This window comes from Pituophis catenifer, unplaced genomic scaffold (assembly GCF_029215685.1).
Source record: "Pituophis catenifer annectens isolate HBS135680 unplaced genomic scaffold, rPitCat1.0.hap2 SCAF_2, whole genome shotgun sequence".
Classification (NCBI taxonomy): domain Eukaryota; kingdom Metazoa; phylum Chordata; class Lepidosauria; order Squamata; family Colubridae; genus Pituophis; species Pituophis catenifer.
The window spans coordinates 38,264,341-38,281,535 of record NW_027256882.1 but is presented as its reverse complement, the minus strand read 5'-3'; the positions used below and the strand labels follow the sequence as shown (position 1 = coordinate 38,281,535).

Genomic DNA, 17,195 nt, shown 5'->3' with positions numbered 1-17,195 from the left:
GGAGTTTCCTTGGTGGTTTCTTGACTAGGTTGTTGTTTTTTTGTTTTGTTTTTTAATTTTGATTTATATGCCGCCCTTCTCCGGAGACTCAGGGCGTCTTACAGTGCGTTAAGCAATAGCCTTCATCCTTTTGTATATTCATACAAAGTCAGCTTATTGCCCCCACAAACTGGGTCCTCATTTCACCTACCTTAGAAAGGATGGAAGGCTGAGTCAACCTTGAGCCTTGGAGAGATTCGAACCAGCAGTAATTGCAGACAGCTGATGTTAATAACAGGGTGCTTAGACCACTGTACTATCAAGGCTCTTATTGTTGTTTATTGTTAGCTTGTTTGTCTCGGGACACCTTTCTCTGCTTTCCAACTTTTCACTTTCATCTGCTTCTTCTACCAGGGCATGAAGCGCTTTGAAGCCCGTCGAGCAGTGCTGGAAGCTTTGAGGGAAAAGAAGCTCTTCAAGGAGGTGAAGGACAACCCCATGGTAGTACCAGTGTGCAGGTGAGTAGTAGTTGCAAAGTAAAGCAGCATAAAGAGCCGAGGTGGCGCAGTGGTTAGAGTGCTGTACTGCAGCTACTTCAGCTGACTGCTAGTTCAGCAGGTCAGCGGATCAGATCTCACCGGCTCAAGGTTGACTCAGCCTTCCATCCTTGCGAGGTGGGTAAAATGAGGACCCAGATTGTTGGGGGGCAATATGCTATTTAGTATACTGTCGATTGTTGTAAGCCGCCCAGAGTCCTCGGAGAGTGGGCGGCATAGAAATATTTATTTATTTTATTTATTTAATTTGTATACCGCCCTTCTCCAACAGGACTCAGGGCGGTGAACAGCCACGGTAAAACACAACATATAAAATTTAAAAGCAGTTTAAAAGACATTAAATGATTTTGGCCCTCAATTTAAAACAACCCAGTTAAAACCAATTTCAAATTAAAACCGCAAGGATGGGATCAAGCCAGCCCGGCTAGATGGAATAAGTGTGTTTTCAGGGCCCAACGAAAAGTCCGGAGGTCTGGTATCGTGCGTATCTCTGGGGGTAGGTCGTTCCAGAGGGCAGGTGCTGCCACAGAGAAGGCTCTCTCCCTGGGGGTCGCCAGCTGACATTGTCTGGCCGACAGCACCCTGAGGAGGCCCACTCTGTGCGAGCGAACTGGCCGGTAGGAGGCTATCGGCGGCAGAAGGCGGTCCCGTAGATACCCCGGCCCTAAGCCACGGAGCGCTTTAAAGGTGGTCACCAACACCTTGAAGCGCACCCGGAAGACCACAGGAAGCCAGTGCAGCTCGCGCAGGAGAGGTGTCACATGGGAGCGCCCCGTCGCTCCCATAATCCCCTGCGCGGCTGCATTCTGGACCAACTGGAGCCTCCGGGTGCACCCCAAGGGGAGCCCCATGTAGAGAGCGTTGCAGTAGCATTAATCATAAATATGATTAATAATATTCCTCAAAGGTATTCAAACCACGATTCCCCAGGCACGGCTGAAAATGAAATAGGACCCACTTCTCCTCAGTTAGGGGGACAGATTTCGTGAGAAAAATAATGCTTTTTTTTTTTTTAGATGACCACTTTAGGAATCTTTGGAGTGAAGCCTTGTATCTTCTGGATGATGGAAATAGCTGAGGGTTTCAGCCCCTTACTGGACCCCAGGTTGCCTGTCAATCAGAATACAGCTTGAAGGTCTTCTAATCCAACTCCCTGCTCAAGCTGGAGACGGGGGGGGGGGCTGTCGCGCACACGCCCATACCCATAATTCTATGCGCCCTACGCATTCGCACGTGACCCCACCACACTGCCCCCCCTCTCCTGGCACGTGATGGCATGGTAGGCCCGTTTTTTGCTCTCCCCAGCCTCCAGAGCCTTTCTGGGGGTCTGGGGAGGGCGAAAATGGCCTTCCCCCCCGCCCCCCAGAGGCCCTCTGGAGGCTGAAAACGGCCTGTTTGCCAACTTCCGGTCCTACCAGAAGTTGGCAAACAGGCCATTTCTGGCGTGCCATAGATGGCATGCCATAAGTTTGCCATCACGGCCCTATACCATTTTGGATAGATGTCCAGATTTTCTTAAAAAGTGACTAAGCACCCACAACTTCTGATGGCAAGATGTTCCATTGGTTAATTGTCCTCACTGTTAGGAAGTTTCTCCTTAATTCCAGGTTGCTTCTCTCCTTGATTATTTTCTATCCATTGTTTCTTGTCTGGCCTTCTGGTGCTTTGGAAAATAAATTGACCCCCACTTCTTTGTGGCAGCCCCTCAAATACTGGAATACTGCTGTCCCGTGTCCGTCCGTCCGTCCCCCAGTCCTTCTTTTCTCTAGACTAGCCAAACCCAAATCTTGCAACCGTTCTCCGTATGTTTTTGTCTCCAGGTCCTTAATCATCTTAGTTGCTCTTCTTTGCACTTTTTCCAAAGTCTCAACATCTTTTTTGTAATGTGTTGACCAAAACTAGATGCAGGATTCCAGGTGTGATCTTTACCGATCAGGTACTGCTTTATAAAGCGGTACTACTCATTCATGTGATTTTGATTCTATGCCTCTGTTTACACAACCAAGGATTGTATTAGCTTTTTTGGCTGCTGGCCCATGTTTAAGTGATCGCCTCACACATGTACCATATTTTTCAGAGTATAAGACACACCGGAGTATAAGACGCACTTTAGTTTTTTGGGAGGAAAATAAGAAAAAAGCTGATTGGCAGCTTTTACCCCCAATCAGCTGTTCCCAGAGGTGAATTTTAGCAACAGGTTCCTTGGTTGTGAGCTTTGTGCCTTGCTTTTTTAAACTTTTTTTTCTGCCTCTGAAACTTCTGAAACTCCGTTTCAGAAAAAACTTTCTTTCCTGACTCTGAAAGCCTCCAAAACAGAGCTTCAGGAAAAAAGCCTCTGAAGCTCTGCTTGGGGGCTTCTTTTCTGAAGCTCTGTTTGGGGGCTTCTTTTCTGAAACTTCTTTTCTGATGCTTTTTTCAGCCTCTGAAACCTCGATTTGAGAAGCTGGGCGGCGCTACATTCAGAGTATAAGACGTACCCAGATTTTCACCCTCTCTTTTGGGGGAAAAAAGGTGCGTCTTATACTACGAAAAATATGGTAAATAGATCCTAGTTGCTAATTTGTTATTGGGGACAAGATGCTTGAGTGGGGTTGGTAACTTCCTACAAACAGCAGATTATCTGGACCCACTCTAGTCAAATGTCAGGCAGATTTAGAACTGAAAGGGGTTTAATCATCAAATGACAGGTAAGCAGCTTTGTGCCAGGAGAGAATGACAAACAAAAGGTGATTCTTCTGATCATTCAGAATCATTCAATGGCTTTGATTATCAAGCTAATTTGGACCAGCTCTGTAATGTGACAGGGAAAGTTATTTTATTTTATTTTTATTTTATTTATTTTATTTTATTAAATTTCTATACCTCCCTTCTCCCGAAGGACTCAGGGCGGTGAACAGCCACGAGATAAAACACATAAATACAAAAATTTAAAATGAATTAAAAATGATGACCTGTTTTGATGACCTGTTTCAACCTTCAGAGTTAATTCTGGCAAGGAATATTTTTAGAGTCCGGTTTAGCCCCATTACAGTTACAATTATGGCGTGCCACAGGTCCAGGGGTGAAATCCAGCAGATTCTGACAAGTTCTGGAGAACTGGTAATGGAAATTTTGAGTAGTCTGGAGAACCAGCAAATACCACCACTGGCTGGCCCAAGAGTGGGGCGGGAATGGAGATTTTGCAGTTATCCTTCCCCTGGAGTGGAGAGGGAATGGGGATTTTGTAGTATCTTTTCCCTGCCATGCCCACCAAGCCACGTCCACAAAACCAGGAGGAAAAAAATTTGAATTCCACCGCTGCACAGGACTCTTACATTGCCTCCATCTTCTGTTCTTTAAGGTGTTGTATGAAGCCATCAGACCATACAGATAGTCAGGTGTACAGATAGTCCTCACTTAGCGACCATAATTGGGACTGGCAATTAAGGTTAAGCAAAGCAGTCGCTAAGTGAAACCGTCATCATGCTTGCGACATTACAGATGGAAGGGTTGGTTATAAAAGTTACTTTTTCATCACCGTTGCAATGGCAAATTGTCACTAACAAGCCAATCGCTAAATGAGGACTACTTGTTCTACACCTGTTGTTTTTTTCGGGGTTCCAGCTAACTTATCTTTTTGGCTTTCTCTCCCCGATACTCTTAAGCCGCTCCAAAGACGTAGTGGAACCCTTGCTGAAGCCCCAGTGGTACGTGCGCTGCGACACAATGGCCCAGGCTGCGGCCGAGGCCGTGCGCCGGGGTGATCTGCGCATTGTGCCAGATTTCCACCTCAAAACCTGGTTCACTTGGATGGATAATATCAGGTGAGACGCTTGCATAAACATCTACCTGGCTTTGACCCTACCACTTCACGCACCCCCATTAATCCATTCTGTGATTTTTTTTTTGATTTTGGGCTCAGTTAATCCGTGTGAATTCACCTGCTACGTCTTAATATTGTGAGTGAGCAATGCTACTGTGGAAGGAAGCAGTGATTTTTTTTTTAAATGTGGGTTTTTAGCAATGTATGTGAACGCGACGAATGTGTAGCAAACAATTGGGGGGATAAAGGCATCTCCAGCTTTTGCATTGTAAGCTCCACCCCTTGTATACATCATCGCAATGCCATTGGTGGCACAGTGGCTAAAGTGCAGTTATTGCAGGAAAAAACTCCGCCCACAGCCTGGAGTTCGACCTTGATGGGGCTCAAGGTTGATTCAGCCTTCCATCCTTCTGAGGTCGGTAAAATGAAGGACCCAGGTTGTTGGGGGCAATATGCAAATAAGGCTTCTACATGTAAATCGCCTGGAGAGTGCAGTAAAGGGTTATGGGGCAGTAAAAAGGTTCCCCTCGCACATATGTGCTAGTCGTTCCCGACTCTAGGGGGCGGTGCTCATCTCCGTTTCAAAGCCGAAGAGCCAGCGCTGTCCGAAGACGTCTCCGTGGTCATGTGGCCGGCATGACTAATGCTGGCAGGAGAATTTTGGGAGTTGAAGTCCACAAGTCTTAAAGCTGCCAAGTTTGGGGACCCCTGTTTTAAGCCATCAGGTGCAACTTCCTGCTCAAAGCAGGAAATTAGAATTAAAGAGAATTCTGGGAGTTGAAGTCCGCACATCTTAACGTTGCTGAGCTTGGGAAACACTGGATTATAGTTTAGCGTGTCATGTTAATGCTGTGAATTGTGATTCATTTTCTAAACAGTACAAATGATATGCAGGTAGTCCTCGACTTACGATTGCAATTGAGCCCAGCATTTCTGTTGCTAAGCGAGACAGTTGTTAAGTGAGTTTTGCCCCATTTTATGAAATTTCTTGCCACGGTTGTTAAGTGAATCCCTGCTGTTGTAAAGTTAGTAACCCCGTTGTTGAGTGAATCTGGATTCCCCACTGACTTTGCTGGTTAGAAGGTCGCAAATTATTATTATTATTATTATTAATTTAATTTGTATACCGCCCTTCTCCCAGAAGGGACTCAGGGCGGTGAACAGCCAAAATTAAAAAACATACAAATGCAAAAGTTAAGATAATTAAAAGAATTAAATCATTGGCTACCCAAATTTAAAACCCCAAATCCATAAAATTTAAAATCCCAATTAAAAAACCATTTAGGCTAGGCCGGCTTGATGAAATAAAAACGTCTTCAGGGCTTTACGGAAGGTCCGGAGGTCCGGGATCAATCGTATTCCAGGAGGCAGCTCATTCCACAGGGCGGGTGCCCCCAGAGAGAAGGCTCGCCCCCTGGGGGCCGCCAGGCAACATTGCCTGACCGACGGCACCCCGAGGAGGCCCTGTCTGTGAGAGCGTATTGGCCGGTGGGAGGTTATCGGTAGCAGCAGGCGGTCTCGCAAATACCCTGGCCCTAAGCCATGGAGCGCTTTAAAGATGAGAACCAACACCTTAAAGTGCACCCGGAAGACCACCGGGAGCCAATGCAGCTCGCGCAGGAGAGGTGTTACGTGGGAGCGCCACGTCGCTCCCATAATCACCCGCGCGGCCGCATTCTGCACCAGCTGGAGCCTCCGGGTGCTCCTCAGGGGGAGCCCCATGTAGAGAGCGTTACAGTAGTCCAGGCGTGATGTAACCAAGGCATGAGTGACTGTGCACAAGGAGTCCCGATCCAGAAAGGGGCGCAACTGGCGTATCAGGCGAACCTGATAAAAAGCCCCCCTGGCCACGGCCGTCATATGCTCTTCTAAAGACAGCCGTGTGTCCAGGAGGACGCCCAAGTTGCGAGCCCCCTCTGTGGGGGTCAGTGACTCGCCCCCAATAGCCAGCGATGGCACCAGCTGGCTATACCGGGACGCCGGCATCCACAGCCACTCGGTCTTGGAAGGGTTGAGCCGAAGCCTGTTCCTCCCCATCCAGACCCGCACGGCCTCCAGACACTGGGACATCACTTCGAGGGCATCATTGGGGTGGTCTGGGGTGGAAATGTACAGCTGAGTGTCATCAGCGTACAGATGGCATCGCACCCCAAAACCACGGATGATCTCACCCAGCGGCTTCACATAAATGTTGAACAGGAGCGGCGAGAGGACCGACCCTTGCGGCACCCTGCAAGCAAGGCGCCTCGAGGTCGACCTCTGCCCCCCTGCCAACACAGACTGCGACCGGTCAGAGAGGTAGGAGGAGAACCACCGCAACACGGTGCCTCCCACCCCCAGTCCCTCCAGCCGGCGCAGCATGATACCATGGTCGATGGTATCAAAAGCCGCTGAGAGGTCTAACAGGACCAGAACAGAGGAACAACCCCTGTCCCGAGCCCTCCAGAGATCATCCACCAATGCGACCAATGCCGTCTCCGTGCTGTACCCAGGCCTGAAGTCGGACTGGCACGGATCTAGATAGACGGTTTCATCCAGGAACTGTGGGAGCTGTCGCGCAACCACACTCTCCACAACCTTCGCAACAAAGCGAAGGTTGGAGACCGGACGATAGTTTGCCAAAACGGCCGGGTCCAGAGAAGGCTTCTTGAGGAGGGGCCTCACCACCGCCTCTTTCAAGGCGGGAGGCAAGAAATCCTCTCTCAGAGAAGCATTTATGATCCTCTGGAGCCAGCCTCGTGTTACCTCCCGGGTGGCCAGTACCAGCCAGGAGGGGCACGGGTCCAATAAACATGTGGTTGCGTTTAACCTCCCCAGGATCCTGTCCACGTCCTCAGGAGTCACAGGGTCGAACTCATCCCAGGTAACATTCTCAAGACCAGCCTCAGTCACCCCACCGGGATCTACCCAGTCAGAGTCCAAGCCTTCCCGAATCTGAGCGATTTTATCGTGCAGATACTGTGCAAAATCCTCAGCCTGCCCTTGCAAGGGGTCTTCCCGCGCTCCCTGATATAGGAGGGAGCGGGTCACCCTAAACAAGGCGGCTGGGCGGTTATCTGCCGATGCAATAAGAGCGGAAAAGTGGTTACGCTTTGCCGCTTTTATCGCCACTAGATAGGTCTTAATATGAGACCTAACTAGTGTTCGGTCGGATTCGGAGCGACTAGCCCTCCAACCACTCTCTAGGCGTCTTTTCCGGCGCTTCATCTCCCTCAGCTCCTTGGAAAACCAAGGGGCCGGGCAGGTTCGGCGTCGGGTCAGAGGCCGCAAAGGCACGACTCGGTCCAGAGCACCGGCGGCTGTCCTATCCCAGGCAGCCACCAGATCTTCAGCCGAGTCGTGAGCCAGAGTTTCAGGAACTGGCCCAAGCTCCCTCTGGAACCTATCAGGATCCATCAGGCGCCTGGGTCGGTTCCGCCTCCCTGCAGTGGGGTGCAGCGGTCGAAAGGTCCAGTCTCAGGAGAGAATGGTCCGACCATGACGGGTTCAATAACTATATCCCCTATATCCAGACCACTCCGCCACTGACCAGAGATAAAAACCAAGTCCAGAGTGTGTCCTCCCACGTGAGTGGGGCCATGAATTAATTGTGTCAGGTCCATGGCTGTCATGGAAGCCATAAACTCCCGAGCCATGCCAGACGCCCCACCGGTAGATGGCAGGTTGAAATCCCCCATGACCAAAAGTCTGGGGGTATCAACCGCCACCCCAGCAATAACGTTGAGAAGCTCGGGCAGGGCCGCTGTCACGTGGCAGGGAGCCAGGTACGCGATCAGCAGGCCCATGGCCCCACTTCACCAGGAGAGACTCACATCCGGCTATCTGAGGTACAGTGGCCTCCCTCGGATCACATGGGGATCACATGACCCCGGGACACTGCAACCGTCATAAATATGAGCCAATTGCCAAGTGTTCTAATTTTGATCACGTCACCATGGGGAATGCTACAACGGTCATAAGTGTCAAAAACAGTCATAGGTCATTTTTTTTCTGTGCCGTTGTAACTAAACGGTCACTAAACGAATGGTTGTAAGTTGAGGACTACCTATAATGTTAAATGTAATTGGAAAATGAATGGTAGTGATTTGGTTCGTGCTACAGTCATTCCAGTTTCTTCTTCACCTTTTTCATGCTGCCTAACTTCTCTTCTATGAAAGGAATTGTTTATTTGTGTGCGACTGGACTTTTTTTTCCCTTTTCCCTTTTAATCTGTGTTCGTTAAATTGCTAAAACTTTGAGTTAATCTCGGACTGCAGCTTTGCTAATTCTTTTCTTTTTCGTAGGGATTGGTGTATTTCTCGACAACTCTGGTGGGGCCACCGTATTCCAGCATATTTTGTGACTATTGATGACCCTTCTGTGCCAGCGGGAGAGGTAGGATTTTCTGGGCCACTTGGGGTACAAACTGGTAGAAAAGCCCCGATTCCCAAGTAAAAGAAATTTAATGAATATTCTGGGAACACTGAAATGTAAATACAGACATCCATGTTGTCACTGAACTCATAGAGAAGGTAATAATGGGGGAATAGTGCTGACTAAGATTTTTTCCCCATTCTTTTCCCTCAGACTTCTAGAGGAGACTTTAAGAATTAACACAAAATAGTCAATATTTGTAAAATTAATTTAATTTCTGATTTTGCATACACTTAACACAAGTATATACAAACCTTTCTTTTTATTATTTACCATGTTTTTCGGAGTAGAAGACGCTCTGGAATATAAAACGCACCTACCTTTTTTGGGGAGGAAAACAAGATATACGCTAGTGCATGGATTTGGGAAATAATATGAAATTTTACCAGTTTGGAACTGTTTTTAAGTTTTTTTCTTCGGTATTGTAATCAGAATCAGTTAAGTTATTCAGCACACAATCTGTTAGATGTAAAGCTTCCCCCCCCCCCTTTATTTTCCTTCAGGTAACATTTTAATTAAGTTAGTGAAATGCTTTTTAAATTCCAGCTAATTGTTGGTTCTAGCCAGAAATTTTACAACAAAAGGACACAAAGAAGAAAATAAGACTCATAAAACACTCACAATAACTCTGCCTCTGCCTCCCAGTTTGCCTCCTTGCAGCAATGAAACAGCCTGCTTTGGTTTCATTTTCAGCACAGTGTGATTAGCAGAAGAAAAAAAAAAATCTGCCTCCCAGCAATTTACCACTTGCAGCAAGCAGCGGACGCCTGCATGGCAATGGGCAATGGCAATCCCTGCAGCCTGAAACAGCTGAGGGTTGGGAGGCCGAGCCAACCAACAATCAACTGCTTGTACCAATCAGGCTGTGCTGAAGCTGAAATGGGTTGTTTTGCTGTTTGTTGCTTGCTGCAAGGAGGTAAATTGCTGGGAGGCAGAGGCCAAAGGGTGGGGGCCGACGGGTGGGCGGGGCTACATTTGGAGTATAAGACACACCTAAATTTTCACCCTCTTTTAGAGAGGAAAAAAGTGTGTCTTATACTCCGAAAAATACGGTACTTGTATTTCCCCTTTAATATTTTCACAAATACTGTAATTCAAGGTGAATATTCGTAATATTCCTTCTTCCTCTTATTTTCCCTGTAACAACAACCCTGTGAGGTAGACTGGGCTGAGAGAGAGGGAGTCGCCCAAAGTCACCCAGCTGGTTTTCATGGCTAACTCAGGATTCGATCTCATGGTCTCCTGGTTTCCGGCCTGATGCCTTAACCACTAGGCCAAACTTGTTCTCCTTGAAGCAAGGTATTCGGGGTGACTAAGAACAGTGAACTATGATGGATACTAATTTTTTAGACTCTGAGCAGCTTGGAAAATCCAGAAGGATAATTTTATTGGAAAATGTTGACATTATTTAACATTGAACAAAAGTTTTGTTGATGGGTTATTTACCTTCCCGAATTCTGCAGGATGTGGACGGCAAATACTGGGTGAGCGGTCGAAGCAAGGAAGAAGCAAAAGAAAAGGCAGCCAAAGTCTTCAACATCAGTCCGGATAAAATCTCCCTCCAGCAAGGTAGGGAGACCAGGAATGGGGAAAGTGTGGGCAAGAGAATTAGGAAGCAGTGTCCGCTATCACATTTCCTGTATTACAACCTTGAACCAAAGAATTACCCCCTACTGTATGTGCCTTTACAGGAGAGAGGGTGGGCAGTTCTAATTCTGTTGCTAATTCGTTCAAGGTCAGCATATATTATAAGAACATTGCACTGTAAGAATGTATGATCACTAAACTCCTTGTTTAGTGACCACCGTTGTTAAGCAAACTGATCACTAAGTGAAAAATGAACAAAAAGACCCAAACGCTTCTTCTCTAGCAATCAACATTCAAATAAGCAGGGATTAACAGCAGGATTAATATGCAAGCAACAATAGATAATATTGTTTACCAGTAGTAAACAATACCCCAATCAAGGTTGTCCCAAAAGTGCTTTTTCAGGAGGTACCTGGACTTTCTCATTTTTTTTCTTTCTTTGAAGACATTTTGCTTCTCATTCAGGAAGCTTCTTCAGCTTCTTGTCAGCTGAAGAAGCTTCTTGGATGAGAAGCGAAACGTCTTTAGTCCAGGCAAAGCTTCACTCTTTGAAATGCTGTCTAAGCATCTCTTTTCCACCTTCCATATCACAAACTTTCTATTTTCGGTTTAATTCCAGAACCCCTGCAGAACAAAAGATTCCCCCTGCGTCTATCCAGATGTGGTGGGATGCAAGTCCCAGAATTCTTAGCCCATCTAGTTGGGTGTTGCAACCCAACATCTCTGGAGGGTCCCAAGGTTGGGAAGCCAGGCTGTGAAATACACTTTTTCCCTTGAGAAAAAAAAAACCCTAAGCTATGTACATAGAAGTTTAAACGTGGAAAACCAAATACAACTCTAATCTGTGTGCCTTTCTTATGTCTTTCTTCCAGATGAGGACGTCCTGGACACGTGGTTCTCCTCTGGCCTGTTCCCTTTCTCCATCTTTGGGTGGCCCAATTCAGTAAGTGAACGTGAGGTGAAGATGTATGCGCGCATTTCTTTGCTCTTCAAATCTTGCTCACCCTTTCCGTCTTGTTCTTTCAAGGGTGGAGATCTTCAGGTTTTTTACCCTGGAACTCTCCTGGAGACCGGACATGACATTCTGTTCTTTTGGGTGGCCCGTATGGTTATGTTGGGCCTCACACTTACAGGAAAACTACCCTTCAAAGAGGTGAGAAACGGACATCTGTTCCTGCCAGGTTGTATGAGTTCTTCTCCATTTTTCCATCATCCTGTTGTGGCCTGCCGGCGGCCAGCAAAGCTGGTAGCAGAGTTGGACAGTGAGGTTTTGTAAATCAAAGGTCCAGGTTTTTGCTCTGTTCCAAGATGTCTCTCCCGCTCTCCCCGAGAGCTTTTATTTTTATACAATTTTACACAGGCAGATAAAAGGTAGGACAGCAACAGGGTTCTAATTGGATAAACTATTCACCCCCCTCTCAAGATGCCATCCTCTGAAGGTACAATGAGATAATCCAGATCCGAGCCAACAATGAGGTCATAGGCAAGATTCACAGAGCATGAGCTAAGACAGTGTGTTGCTCTTAGCAGGCACTACGAACCTTGACCTATTGACCTACAGTGAGAAAGTTGGGGAGGAATATGGGCCAGTCTTGGGGGCTGGGGAAAGCTCGGACGAGGCTCTGCGTCGGTGGCAGAGAGGGAGTTAGACAGCAGTGAGGCAGAGGAACAGCTGGATCCTGTTCCTAATGTGAGTGTGCACAGAGCTGCCAGAAGACAAGAACAACTCAGAAAGCAGGGTCAACTCGGGAGTAAAGCCACACCTTGGAGGTGATTGGCCCCTCCCACAGGAAATAAAAGAGGAGCGAACAGGGAGTGGGCTTTTCCAGGAAACAATTCGTTCATTCTGTGACTCCGAGAGACTCTGTTCCAAGTTTTGTCTTGTACTGCAATTGGAAACAAGTTACGTGGCAGCTTGCCAAATGAGATAAGGTGTGTTGAGAAATATTCCTTTGAAAAACTGTTTGGACAAACCTTGCTGACTGTGAATGAACGTAATTCACAGTTGTGTAAATAAAAGAGGTTTTGTCAGTAATTCCTGCCTCCTGCTTGTTAAGGGAGCCTAAGTCAGAACGCATCCCTTCTGGCTGTGGCCAAATCAGGGAAGCCTTAATTGCAAGAAGGCCAATTTCACCCCCAATAGAATGGGATGTCCAGTCTATATCACAAGGGTCCAGTCCTCCTTGAGGTAACACAAAAAAAACCTTGAGTCAACTGAAGCTCAAATAAACCTACAGAATGAGTCTCGTGACATTCTTCAGTTGAACTTTGTGGCTGTTGTGCTGTCTTGATGGATGTGACACAACACGGGAAGTTGTGCAATTGTTGTTCATCAATGGTCGTGCTTAACCCCGTGTTTGGAGCTAGGGCTCGAAAAATCAAGGATCAAACCTCTGAGATGGGGGTTTTCAAACTGCATTTCCCGTTTCCAACCTACCTCAAAATGTAACAATTTTCCGTGCTTCCTTTCCAGGTTTACCTCCATGCTGTCATTCGGGATGCCCACGGCAGGAAGATGAGCAAATCACTGGGAAATGTCATAGATCCCTTGGATGTGATCACCGGCATTACTCTGGAGGTGACCCATTGTTTGTGGCTGTCAGAAGATGGGGCGACAAGATGGTTTAGATTCCTGTTGCATTGATAGAGGAGACTATTTGTAGCTCAAGGGTTGAGATAAGGGAGCTTGGTTGTTTTCTTGTAGACGTTTCATTACCAAACTAGGTAACATTATCACTGCACTGATGAACACTTGGTTCCTGTTGTGATTGGCAGCCAGGAGACCTATCTTTCCCCTGAGAATCGGAAACTTGGTTCTTTTTTCAGATCAGTTGGGAACATATGGGTGGTTGCAAAGAGGAAGCTTGGGCTGGGCTGAAGGCAGCAGTCGTCAGCTGTGGTTAACAGTCAGGCTGTGTTTCAACTTTTCACCCCAGTTGTGGTGGCCTCAGTCTCAGTCGCTGCAAGGGATGGGGTGGGCTGTGGTTGTCTTTAGCTTTGTCACAGTTCGTGGGTAGGTTTTTTGAGGGTACTTTGCTTGATTTCTAAAGGCTGCAAGGAGTGTGGGCAGGGATATCCTAACATTACTAGGGAAACAACTAGATCAGGGGTGGGTAACTGTGGCCCTTTTACAACCTGTGGACTTCAACTCACAGAATTCCTGAGACAGCTTGGCCTGAGACAGCCAAGCTGGCTCAGGAATTCTGGGAGTTGAAGTCCACAGGTTGTAAAAAGGCCACAGTTACCCACCCCTGAATTACGTTGTTGTTGTTGTTGTTGTTGTTGTTGTTGTTGTTGTTGTTGTTGTTGTTGTTTGTTGTTGTTGTTCTTCTTCTTCTTCTTCTTCTTCTTTCTTCCTTCTTCTTCTTCTTCTTCTTCTTCTTCTTCTTCTTCTTCTTCTTCTTCTTCTTCTTCTTCTTCTTCTTCATCATCTTCTTCCTGTCGCCCTCTCCTCCCACTTGTGACTGCATGACTGTAACTTTGTTGCTTATATCCTTGCAATTTATATTGATATTGTTTCCTAGTATGATTTGATTGCTTATTGTACCGTATGACTATCATTAAGTGTTGTGCCTTGTGATTCTTGACGAATGTATCTTGTCTTTTTATGTACACTGAGAGCGTATGCACCAAAGACAAATTCCTTGTGTGTCCAGTCACACTTGGCCAATAAAGAATTCTATTCTATTCCATTCCATTCCATTCCATTCCATTCCATTCCATTCCACTCCACTCCACTCCACTCCACTCCACTCCACTCCACTCCACTCCACTCCACTCCACTCCACTCCATTCTATTCTTTTCTTCCGCTGCTTCTCCTCCTTCCCCCCAGATTGGAGAAAGATTGCAAATGAGGTTTCTCTTAGCATAGCCTTATACACGTCTTATGAAAGATGCATAATAATGCTCTACTATAATATACACCACTATTTTTCTCTCTGTGTCTCTTTAGGGTCTACATGCTCAGTTATCAGACAGCAATTTGGACCCACTTGAGCTGGAGCGAGCCAAAAAGGGGCAGGTATATATTTTTCTATTGTCTTTAACCTCTTGCTTCATGTTGATAGACCTCAAACAGATGTTTCTTTGGTTGCATTGGGTGATGGCACAGTATGGTGTCTCTCTGAATAGATTCCCTCTTTCCTTCAGTAGCTTTAGGTTTAAATAGCATTCATACGTCACGCTCATCCAGAATATAATATACAAATACAAATATATTTGTACATCTTGGCTGGAGGTCCACGGAATTTCCTGTTTGGGGTTTGGCGCTTTGAATGTAAGGGTTGTACGAGTACTCCTTGACTTACAACCATTCATTTAGTGACCGTTCAAAGTTATAACGGCACTGAAAACAGTGACTTAATGACCATTTTTCACATTTACAACCATTGCAGCATCCCCACAGTTACATGATCAACATTTGTCAGTTGACTCATATATATATATATATATATATATATATATATATATATATATATATATATATATATATATTTATTAATTTGATTTATATGCCGCCCTTCTCCGGAGACTCAGGGCGGCTTACAATGCGTTAAGCAATAGCCTTCATTCTTTTGTATATTTTATACAAAGTCAGCTTATTGCCCCCACAAACTGGATCCTCATTTCACCTACCTTAGAAAGGATGGAAGGCTGAGTCAACCTTGAGCCTTGGAGAGATTCGAACCAGCAGAAATTGTAGGCAGCTGTGTTAATGACAGGGTGCACTAAACCCCTGTACTATCAAGGCTCTTTTGATATTTATGACGGTTGCAGTGTCCTGGGGTCATGTGATCATTTTTGGCGACCTTCTGACAAAGAAAGTCAATGGGGAAGCCGGATTCTCTTTACAACCGTGTTACTAACATAACAGCTGCAAGAACAGCTTGCAACAACTGTGGCAAGAAAGGTTGTAAAAATGGGGCAAAACTCACTTAACAACTGTCTGGCTTAGCAGTGGAAAATTTGGGGCTCAATTGTGGTTGAATGTCAAGGACTACCTGGATACATTTTTAGAGAGAAGACTTTGAAACTGGAGCAAAAAAAACCCTTATAAGATCAAATGTGTATCTTGGTACTTGCTTTGCAGAAATCGGATTACCCCAGCGGGATCCCAGAATGCGGGACGGATGCCCTTCGGTTTGCTCTCTGTGCTTACACAACTCAAGGTACATTTCCGGCCTCCATTTGAGTGCCTGGCTCAATGTTGTGACAGAATTCCTAACCTTGCTTTCATGTTGGCTTCTCTCATAATGTCCCTCCTTTGCTTTTCCCTCTTCAGGCCGTGATATAAACCTGGATGTGAACCGGATTCTGGGCTACCGGTATTTCTGCAACAAGCTCTGGAACGCCACCAGATTTGCCATCCGTGGTCTTGGGGAGGGATTCCAACCACCTTCCAGCCCGGAGGTAAGATTCTCCTTTCCATTTTTGTAGCGTTTCAATTTCAATTTCAAATCTTTATTGTCAGTGCACAACATAAGTACAATGAGATTGGTTGAACTCCTTCAGTGCACCCCCCAACACAATACAAGTCACAGTGAAGACAGAAAATCCCTAACCCAATAAATCATATTAACAAAACACCCAGACCTATTGCACCAGTATGAACATGTTACACATTGCGCCGGCTCTGCAGCCCATCATACTACGTAGTTATGATGGTATTTCTCATTCAGGAGTCTGACAGCCCAACGGATAAAAACTGTTCTTCAGCCTGTTTGTGCGGCTGGCTATACTTCTATATCTCCTTCCCGATGGTAGAAGGGTAAAGAAGTGATGACCAGGGTGAGAGTAGAGGATGAGGGTAGAAGAGCAGGTGATGCTGGGATGGGCGGAGTTAAACATGTCATCAGCTTAGAATCCTCTCCCTTGAATTCCATTGACCTTTATCTAGTGCCAATTCATATTTCAACTCAGTTGACGAGATTCTGGTTTATAGGGTTGAGCGATAAATACAGATAGTCCTCGATTTACAGCTATTTGTTTAGCAACCATTCAAAGTTACAACAACACTGAAAAAAGGGACATATGACCGGTCTTCACGCTTAAGAGCCGCGGTGGGGCAGTGGTTAGAGTGTAGTACTGCAGGCTACTTCGGCTGATCACCGGCTGCCAGCAGTTTGGCAGATCAAATCTCACCGGGCTCAAGGTTGACTCAGCCTTCCATCCTTCCGAGGTGGGTAAAATGAGGACCCAGATTGTTGGGGGCAATATGCCCACTCTGTAAAACCGCTTAGAGGGGGCTGTAAAGCACTATGAAGCGGTATATAAGTCTAAGTGCTATAGTGCTATTGCTATTAAAACCATTACCGCATCCCTACAGTCATTGATCAGAATTCGGGCACCTGGCAACCAACATGTATTTATGACGATTGCAGTGTCCTAAAGTCATCTGATCAGCATTTGCGACCTTCCTTCCCAGCCAGCTTCCAACAAGCAAAGTCAATGGAGAAAGCCGGATTCGTTTAATGGCCACGTGATTCACTTTAATAACTGTAGTGATTCAGTTAACAACTGTGGCAAACGTAAAATTGGGGGCAACTCACTTAACAACCACCTTGTTAAGTGCGACAGAAATTGTCCCAGTTTGGCCGTAACTACTTGTACTTCTGAACTGCAGCTTAACTTATGGTCCTGATCCTGTGTGCCTGACAATTTTCCTTAGATACTCTCCATAGAGGGCCATCCATGGAATAGAGCAGGTCCTTGATGCCCTCTGAGCTTGCTTATTTTCTTGCAGACGTTTTATTACCCAACTAGATAACATCATCAGTGCTAGTCTCAAACATCACCAACATCATCAGGACTAGCACTGAGTGAAATGTCTGCAAGAAAACAAACAAGCTCCAATAGA

At 46.2% G+C, this 17,195-nt stretch overlaps 1 protein-coding gene across 1 annotated transcript in view; it reads left to right on the top strand.

Moving 5' to 3' along the window:
* VARS1 (valyl-tRNA synthetase 1) overlaps positions 1 to 17,195 on the top strand; it is a 55,811-nt gene that overhangs the window by 27,427 nt on the left and 11,189 nt on the right. The window contains exons 16-25 of the mRNA XM_070936666.1: positions 394 to 497; positions 4,181 to 4,339; positions 8,622 to 8,712; positions 10,215 to 10,320; positions 11,211 to 11,281; positions 11,366 to 11,491; positions 12,812 to 12,916; positions 14,292 to 14,360; positions 15,429 to 15,507; positions 15,621 to 15,748. Coding sequence (XP_070792767.1) covers positions 394 to 497; positions 4,181 to 4,339; positions 8,622 to 8,712; positions 10,215 to 10,320; positions 11,211 to 11,281; positions 11,366 to 11,491; positions 12,812 to 12,916; positions 14,292 to 14,360; positions 15,429 to 15,507; positions 15,621 to 15,748 — 1,038 coding nt within the window. The remainder of the gene's footprint in view (positions 1 to 393; positions 498 to 4,180; positions 4,340 to 8,621; positions 8,713 to 10,214; positions 10,321 to 11,210; positions 11,282 to 11,365; positions 11,492 to 12,811; positions 12,917 to 14,291; positions 14,361 to 15,428; positions 15,508 to 15,620; positions 15,749 to 17,195) is intronic.